This window comes from Entelurus aequoreus, linkage group LG01, assembly GCF_033978785.1.
Source record: "Entelurus aequoreus isolate RoL-2023_Sb linkage group LG01, RoL_Eaeq_v1.1, whole genome shotgun sequence".
NCBI lineage: Eukaryota > Metazoa > Chordata > Actinopteri > Syngnathiformes > Syngnathidae > Entelurus > Entelurus aequoreus.
In genome coordinates this window covers 68,889,756-68,899,887 of record NC_084731.1, presented here as the reverse complement: position 1 = coordinate 68,899,887, position 10,132 = coordinate 68,889,756, and the positions used below count along the sequence as shown (strand labels likewise).

The following is a 10,132-nucleotide window of genomic DNA, read 5'->3' as shown; positions in this document are numbered from 1 at the left end:
CTGCTCCCAGTGCCACCCACACTGGTTTAAATGTAAGTTAGATATTGGGTTTCACTATGTAAAGTGCTTTGAGTCACTAGAGAAAAGCGCTATATAAATATAATTCACTTTACTTCACTCCCTCACAAAAAAATAAGAGTTGTAGAAATTATTGGAAACTCAAGACAGCCATGACATTATGTTCTTTACAAGTGTATGTAAACTTTTGACCACGACTGTATATATATATATATATATATATATATATATATATATATATATATATATATATATATATATATATATATATATATATATATATATATATATATATATATATAAAGATGCCATCACGCCAGTATCGGCTCGATACAGATAGTGCTATCCTGGTATCGACATAATCGACATTTGTATCCACACCATGTAGTGGCGCGCGCACGGCCGTGTCCGATACAGGTGCTGTCGCTAAGATGCTGCTGTCGGAGGTCCAGCAGGACGGGACAGCCTCGCTATGCGTGTCCGGGTTTGATGCACGCCGACCGGCCATGAGGACTGAGGGCGCAGGTCGGGACTAACCACACCCTCACGTCGATGAAGACGCCAGCTTTGGACGCGTCCGCCCCGCGGGAGACAGTGAGCCTTTCGGGCCGCATGGAGGACACAATTTGCCGGTACTGAGGCGGAGTAACCCGGACACCGTTTTAATTTCCCCGCGATTCGCCCAAAATGAATCGGATCCCCGATTACTAGAAGAGGACCCGCGCGGCTCGCGTCAATCCTCCGCCGGGGTAAAGGGGGCCGCAGTGCCACTGCCGACAGCGGGAGAGGACACCGGCGGTAGAAGGGAGGGGTGCACACCGGGAGCCAGCGGCTGCTGTGCGGCGGCTCCCCCCGGGAGGAGCCCTGCAGAGCCCAGCCGGAGTGCGAGCACCGCCGCGGGTAGGACGGAAGAACGCAAGTTTGGATGCATATGATCACAACCACCATGATTTTTATGATTCTCGGCGCTTCACTTGTTATGGTAAGAACTCAGCAATTATCTTCATTTTCTATTTTGCTGCAAATAACCTTGCAGATTTTGTCATAAATAAATCATCCATTTTCAGACCCCCCCCCCCCCCCCCCCCCGCCCCCCTCCTCCTCTTCATCCTCTCCTCCTCAGCATCTTCTCTCCTCCTCCCCGCTTTCTCTCTCCCTCCTCGGTTCTCCACGAGTGATCTCTTTCTATTATTCTTCTTCTTTTGGATCAATATGTACCTTTTTTGCTGCTCATGTCCCGGCTGAGCGGCGTGCGTGTTTGCAGGCGATCGCCTGCTTAATGGACATGAACGCGCTACTGGATCGCTTCCACAACTACATCCTGCCACATCTGCGAGGGGAGGACCGCGTCTGCCACTGCAACTGTGGGAGGTAAACCCCCGGCAACCGTCGGATTTCTGTCTCTTGCATGGATCGGGAGCCTTTTGCTGCATGCAGCCTGCCAAGGTGTGTGTCGGAGGCGCCATAAATAGGTGACGGAGTGTGAGCATCAAGTGCACACACACACACACACACACACACACACGCACACGCACGCGCGCGGGCCTTGTGGCGAGAATAAAGCAAGCATAGCTGCAATAATGATAAATATGATCATTATCATATCTGCAGCGTGGTGCTAATAAGAGTAAGGATGTCACACACTGACTGCAGGGCAAATATTGGCCTCCTTTTTCTTCTCTCCGGACTGATGCAAAATGCTACACGCGGCGGACAAAACATTAGGTACACCATCAATGCAGGATTCAGTGTCGCCGATAGCGACACTCCACGTTCATTTATGGTGGACATGCTTTCATAACTGACACCCCTTTTGGGTCATATTTTGACACCAACAAAGATTTTGGGAGCCACAAGTGCATTTAATCCAACCGGCAAATATGATATCGTAAGGTTTTGTGATCGTAACCGTATAGGAATGGTCTGTTACAGGGTCAAACTGCTATCCGAAAGCAGGAGTGTAGAAAACTTTTTCCACTGAAAAATTAAAACATGCGGGGGCCATTTTGTTATTTTTTATTTTCAAAAGCAATACAATTTATATTACAACTGTTATGGCGCCACTCTATAGTCCACCAAGTACCACCTCAGAAAGCACTTCCAAGTACCACCATAATGACCAACATTAAACTACAGTAGTGTAGTAGGCCTACACATTAATTAAAAAACAAGGCAGAGGTTTTATTTAAGAAGTATATTTCATATTTTTGTCCACTGTAACATTACACACAGTTTGAACTGTAACACTGTGTTGGATTATTTAAGTCAGTATTTCTTTAGTGTACCATTTATTTTTATTATTGTAATTATTATTATTATTATTATTTGTAGTAGTAGTAGTCATATTTCATGTTCTCCCACGTATAATGGTCAGGTGCAAAGGCAAGCTGGAGCCTATCCCAGCTGACATTGGATCCTGAGCATGTACATTTTTGCTATTTGTATGATTTTTATTATCAGTATTGTTATTAGTAGTAGTCATATTTATTGTTCTACCATGTACAATGCTTAGAGTTATAGGGAAGCTGGAGCTTATCCCAGCTGACTTTGGGACCCGAGTCTGTACCTTTTTGTTATTTGTATGATTTTTATTATTGTTATTATTATTAGTAGTCATATTTAATGTTCTTCCATGTACAATGTTTAGGGTTATAGGGAAGCTGGAGCCTACCCCAGCTGACTTTGAGACCCGAGTTTGTACCTTTTTGTTTGTATAATTTGTATTATTGTTATTAGTACTAGTTGACATATTTAATGTTCTACCATGTACAATGTTCAGGGTTATAGAGAAGCTGGAGCCTATCCCAGTTGACTTTGCACCCTGAGCCTGTACTTTTTTTTTTTTTTTAATTATTGTTGTTGTTAGTACTACTAGTTGTCATATTTAATGTCCTACCACGTACAATGTTCAGTGTTATAGGGAAGCTGGAGCCTATCCCAGCTGACTTTGAGACCTGAGCCAGTACATTTCTATTATTTGTATTATTGGTATTATTATAATTATAATAATAATAATTATTATTATTATTAGTCATATTTAATGTTCTACCATGTACAACGTTCAGGAATGTAGGGGAGCTGGAGCCTAGCCCAGATGATGTTAGACCCTAAGGCTGTACATTTTTATTTATTGTATTATTATTATTAAAATTATTAATGTCATTAGTACTAGTCATATATAGTGTTCTTCCATGTACAACGTTGAGGGTTGTAGGGGAGCTGGAGCCTATCCCAGCTGACTTTGGTCTCTAAGCCTGTACATTTGTATTTTTATTATTATTATAGAGGTTTATTTGAAATAGGGACAGATACAAAAACATAGACATCTGAAACAGTTATCCGATGCATGCATCACAATGTTTGTAGCCAAAGCTAATTTACAACACTTGTCCCCAACAACAACAACAACAACACAGATCCAACATCATTAAAATAGGAAAATAAAAAATAGAATGAGTTGATAATAATGATAATAGTAATAACACAGACAAAGTGCAAACTAGATAAAAGCCAATGATAATAATAATAACACAGACAAAGTGCAGACTAGATAAAAACCAATTAGTAAAAATGAGTAAAAACTAAACATGGGAACACGATTGTTGCTCAACTAGCCATAATTTTGTTTGTTTTTTGAAAGTGACAAGTGCAGGTATACTTTTCAAAGTGTCCGGTAAAGAGTTCCATAGTTGTGGTCCTTTTATTGAAAAGGCAGTCTGGGCAAAAGATGTTCTACGGAATGGAACACAACAGTTGCCTTTTGACACTGCTTGGGTGGTAGATCTGGTACCACTTTGCAGTCTTGTAATTGCCTTGCAGAGCAATTGGGGAGCAGAGTTATGCAAGCATTTAAAAACCAGTTTGACTGTGTGTAACAAAATGAAATTGGTAAAACTTAAAATATTGTATTTGGTTAAAATTTGGCAACGATGATATCGTATACTCTTCTTGTCTAGAACTTTCAAGGTGCGGTTATAAAGACACTCAATGGTCTTGATTGATGACTGGTGTGCCTGGGACCATGTGGTTAAGCCATAAGATATGTGTGACAGAATCATTGCATTCATAAAAGTAAAAGCACAGCTAAGAGTTAAGCAGTGTCTTATAATCTTAAAACAGCCTATAGGTTTGCCTTCAGGGTTTTACACATCTTCTTAATGTGACTTTTAAAATTCAGCTGATAGTCTATGATTATGCCCAAATATTTGACTTCAGGTACTTGTTCAATGACCTCCTCATTAATTTTTATATTCAGGTTTGTTTGAGGTAGCTTTTTTATGGAGAAGCAGACAGAGTTAGTCTTTTTAGTGTTTAGGGTTAAACAGGATGACTCCAGCCAAGATGCTATTTTGTCTAATTGAGCATTTAACTTCTCAGCAACTAGAGTACAGGTCTTACCTGATGTATATACCACTGTGTCATCCGCATACATCTGTAAATCTATATCTGTGCATACATCTGGTAGGTCATTGATGTATAGACTGAATAGTATAGGTCCCAAGACACTACCCTGAGGTATCCCTGTTTCTATTTTGCGGAAGGAAGATCTCACATTATTAATGGTGACACATTGTTCACGGCCCTTTAGATATGACTCAAACCAGGACAATGACTGTTTGGATAAATTGAATTTAGTTAGTTTTTAAATTAAAATGTCATGATTGACTGTATCAAATGCTTTTTTTAAGTCTAGAAATACTGCATCGACCACCTGTCCTTTGTCAAGAGAATGTTTGATCCTTTCAGTTAAAAAACAAGTGGCAGATTCTGTAGAATGGTTACGTCTGAATCCGAATTGTAGGGGAGTCAAATAGTGATTTGTCTCAAGGTGGTGCATTAGTTGTTCCGAAACAATCTTCTCCAGGACTTTAGATAAAACTGGAAGAAGGCTGATAGGTCTATAGTTATATGTCATTCATTTATTGTATTATTCATATAATTGTGATTATAATAATAATAATAATAATAATAATATTTATTATTATTATTATTAATGTTATTAGTACTAGTCATATTTAGTGTTCTTCCATGTACAATGTTGAGGTTTGTAGGGGAGCTAGAGCCTATCCCAGCTGACTTTGGACCCCGAGCCTGTACATTTTTATTTATTGTATTATTATTATTATTATTATTATTATTATTATTATTATTATTGTTATTATTATTAATGTTATCAGTACAAGTAGTCATGTTTAATGTTCTACCATGTACAATATTGAGGGTTATAGGGAAGCTGGAGCCTATCCCAGCTGACTTTGGACCCTGAGCCTGTACATTTGATCTATTATTATTGGTATTAGGACTAGTCATGTTTGATGTTCTACCATGTACAACGTTGAGGGTTGTAGGGGAGCTGGGGCCTATCCCAGCTGACTTTGAACTGTAAGCCTGTAAATTTCTATTTATTGTATTATTATTAATGTTATTGCTATTATTGTTATTAATGTTATTACTACTAATACCGGTAGTCATATTGAGTGTTCTTCCATGTACAATGTTGAGGGTTGTAGGAGAGTTGGAGCCTATCCCAGCTGACTTTGAACCCTGCACTGTTGTACAAATGATGGATGACTAGAGTGGGGTTGTAGCTGGCACTAATGTAGGTTCTGTCACTGTGCGCAGACATCACGTGCACTACGTGATCCCGTACGACGGTGACCATTCCCTGGTGGACTCGTCAGAGAACTACTTTGTGAGCGACAGCGTGACCAAGCAAGAGATGGACCTCATGCTGGGCCTGCTGCTAGGCTTCTGCATCAGTTGGCTCCTGCTGTGGTTGGACGGCGTGCTGCACTGTGCCGTCAGGGCCTGGAGGTCCAGCCGCTATTACGGTAAGACCTCCTCATCGTCCACCCGATCGTCCGTTCCCGGGTCAAACTGCGGCCATTGTGAAAGGTCTACTTCATGCAATGCAATTCATTTGGTTGCACACCACCCTGCAAACCTGTCGCCATGGTTACACACCACCCTGCAAGTCTGTCGCCATGGTTACACACTACCCTGTAAACCTGTCGACATGATTACACACCAACCTGCAAACCTGTCGCCATGGTTACACACCACCCTGCAAAACTGTCGCCAAGGTTACACTCCACCCTGCAAGTCTGTCGCCATGGTTACACACCACCCTGCAAGCCTGTCGCCATGGTTACACACTACCCTGTAAACCTGTCGCCATGGTTACACACCACCCTGCAAGCCTGTCACCATGGTTACACACTAACCTGTAAACCTGTCGCCATGTTTACACACTAACCTGCAAACCTGTCGCCATGGTTACACACCACCCTGCAAACCTGTCACCGAGGTTACACACCACTCTGCAAGCCTGCAGCCATGCTTACACACTACCCTGCAAGCCTGTCGCCATGGTTACACACCACCCTGCAAACCTGTCGTCATAGTTACACACCACACTGCTAACCTGTTGCCATGGTTACACACCACCCTGCAAACCTGTCGCCATGGTTACACACCACCATGCAAGCCTGTCGCCATGGTTACACACCACCCTGCAAGCCTGTCGCCATGGTTACACATTACCCTGTACACCTGTCGCCATGTTTACACACCAACCTGCAACCCTGTCGCCATGGTTAAACACCACCCTGCAAACCGGTCGCCATGGTTACACATCACCCTGCAAGCCTGTCGCCATGGTTACACACCACCCTGCAAGCCTGTCGCCATGGTTACACACTACCCTGTAAACCTGTTGCCATGTTTACACACCAACCTGCAAACCTGTCGCTATGGTTACACACCACCCTGCAAACCTGTTGCCATGGTTACACACCACCCTGCAAACCTGTCGCCAAGGTTACACACCACTCTGCAAGCCTGTCGCCATGGTTACACACTACCCTGCAAGCCTGTCACCATGGTTACACACCACCCTGCAAACCTGTCGTCATAGTCACACACCACTCTGATAACCTGTCGCCATGGTTACACACTACCCTGTAAACCTGTTGCCATGTTTACACACCAACCTGCAAAACTGTCGCTATGGTTACACACCACCCTGCAAACCTGTTGCCATGGTTACACACCACCCTGCAAACCTGTCGCCAAGGTTACACACCACTCTGCAAGCCTGTCGCCATGGTTACACACTACCCTGCAAGCCTGTCACCATGGTTACACACCACCCTGCAAACCTGTCATCATAGTCACACACCACTCTGATAACCTGTTGCCATGGTTACACACCACCCTGCAAGCCTGTCGCCATGGTTACACACCACCCTCTGCCCAAATCTTGGGAGCGACTAAAAGTTTTTTACTGCAGCAGAGTAATCCTGTTTTATAGAGGATCTTTGAACAGCATTTCTACACCAAGTCCCAATAAACAGCATAACACTCCTGTTATATAGAGGATCTTTGACTAGTGTTTATGCAGTTAGTTCTTAAAAACAGCAAAACACGTTTGTCATATAGAGGATCTTTGACTAGTGTTTTTGCAGTTAGTTCTTAAAAACAACAGAGCACTTTTGTCATATAGAGGATCTTTGACTAGTGTTTATGAAGTTAGTTCTTAAAAACAGCAGAATACTTTTGTCGTATAGAGCAGTGGTCCCCTTCAAAAGGGCCGCGGCCTGGTACCGGTCCGTGGATCGATTGGTACCGGGCCGCACAAGAAATAAAAATTTAAAAAAAATATTTGTATTTTATTTTATTTTTTAATTTTTTTATTAAATAATTAAACACTTACAATTAGTGCACCAACCCAAAAAACCTCCCTCTCCAATTTACACTCATTAACACTCATTCGCACAAAAGGGTTGTTTCTTTCTGTTATTAATATTTCTGGTTCCTACATTATATATCAATATAGATCAATACAGTCTGCAGGGATACAGTCCGTAAGAACATGACAAATTTTCAAGCGTTAACCGGTCCGCAGTTACAAAAAGGTTGGGGACCACTGATATAAAGGATCTTTGACTAGTGTTTTTGCAGTAGACCCATATAACCATGCTGTATAGAGGATATTTGACCAGTGTTTTTGCAGAAGGTTCTTAAAAACCATGGAGAATATTCAGGATCTTTGGTGAACTTCTATTTGGTGAACAATTTAAAGGGTAATTGCACTTTTATTTGGAATTTTGTCTATCGTTCACAATCATTATGAAAGACATGACGACGGATTAATTTTTTTTTTGCATACTAAATATGAAATACATGCGATCAAAAGTCCTCTTACAACGGAGCCTATGAGAGTCGCTCTATTCTGCCTATAAAGCCCTAAAACATCCAAACAACTCTGTCAAGGTTTTATATACATGATGTAAGTATATATGTAATGTAGTAACATTTATAATAACATGTACTATATACATGATGTAAGTATATATGTAATGTAGTAATATTTATAATAATATGTAATATTTACATGATGTAAGTATATATGTAATGTAGTAACATTTATAATAATATGTAATATTTACATGATGTAAGTATGTATGTCATGTAGTAACATTTATAATAACATGTAATATTTACATGATGTAGGTATATATGTCATGTAGTAACATTCATAATAACATGTAATATTTACATATTTTCATCATTTTAAACATACGTGGCACATTTTGGACGGTTATTTATTGTGTTTTATGGGCGGAATAGTGGAGCTCCCTGTAAGCTGACTTTTATTTGCCTTTATTTAATATTTAGAATGTATTAAAAAAATTCCATCCTTCGTCATGTCTCTCATAATGATTCCAAAAAAAGTGTACTGCCACTTTAAGAAGTGAGAAGAAAGTTCATGCTCGCATTAAAGTGAGCTTTGTGGAAACTAAGACGACTTTCAGTCTCAATAATATTCTGCTCTATGAAGAGAGACTTCTTTTCTTGAAGTGAGTCGTCACACACACACACACACATACACACACACACACACACACGCACACACACACACACGCACAGTTGTATGATTTCTATGTGCGATGATGATCTGCTGTCAGCTCGGATTTTAGTCATGTGACATTTTTTAGGAGCAGCAACTCACTTGGAATCTTTTGGATATGCTTCCACTACTGGCCACATCATTAGGTACACCCACATCATTAGGTACACCATGCTCCTGGCCTCATCAATAGGTACACCCACATCATTAGGTACACCACGCTCCTGGCCACATCATTAGGTACACCCACATCATTAGGTACACCATGCTCCTGGCCTCATCATTAGGTACACCCACGTCATTAGGTACACCATGCTCCTGGCCACATCAATAGGTACACCCACATCATTAGGTACACCATGCTCCTGGCCACATCATTAGGTACACCCACGTCATTATAGGTACATCATGCTCCTGGCCAGATCATTAGGTACACAATGATCCTGGCCACATCAAGAGGTACACCCACATCATTAGGTACACCATGCTCCTGGCCTCATCATTAGGTACACCCACATCATTAGGTACACCATGCTCCTGGCCTCATCATTAGGTACACCCACGTCATTAGGTACACCACGCTCCTGGCCACATTATTAGGTACACCCACGTCATTAGGTACACCATGCTCCTGGCCTCATCATTAGGTACACCCACGTCATTATAGGTACATCATGCTCCTGGCCTTGTCATTAGGTACACCCACATAATTAGGTACACTATGTTCCTGGCCTTATCATTAGGTACACCCACATCATTAGGTACACTATGCTCCTGGCCTCATCATTAGGTACACCCACATCATTAGGTACACTATGCTCCTGGCCTCATTATTAGGTACACCCACACCATTAGGTACACCTTGCTCCTGGCCACATCATTAGGTACACAATGATCCTGGCCACATCAATAGGTACACCCACATCATTAGGTACACCACGCTCCTGGCCACATTATTAGGTACACCCACGCTATTAGGTACACCATGCTCCTGGCCTCGTCATTAGGTACACCCACATAATTAGGTACACCATGCTACTGGCCACATTATTAGGTACACCCACATAATAAGGTACACCATGCTACTGGCCACATTATTAGCTACACCCACATCATTAGGTACACCAAGCTCCTAGCCACATTATTTGGCCACGTCATTAGGTACACATTGCTACTGCCCACATCATTAGGTACAGCCACATG

The 10,132-nt window shown here is 41.7% G+C and overlaps 1 protein-coding gene across 1 annotated transcript in view; it reads left to right on the top strand.

Annotated features, from left to right (window-relative positions):
* Positions 1 to 463: 463 nt before the first annotated feature.
* LOC133638216 (transmembrane protein 240-like) overlaps positions 464 to 10,132 on the top strand; it is a 32,288-nt gene continuing 22,619 nt past the window's right edge. Inside the window, exons 1-3 of the mRNA XM_062030628.1 lie at positions 464 to 1,000; positions 1,283 to 1,389; positions 5,641 to 5,849. Coding sequence (XP_061886612.1) covers positions 944 to 1,000; positions 1,283 to 1,389; positions 5,641 to 5,849 — 373 coding nt within the window. The 5' untranslated portion in view covers positions 464 to 943. The remainder of the gene's footprint in view (positions 1,001 to 1,282; positions 1,390 to 5,640; positions 5,850 to 10,132) is intronic.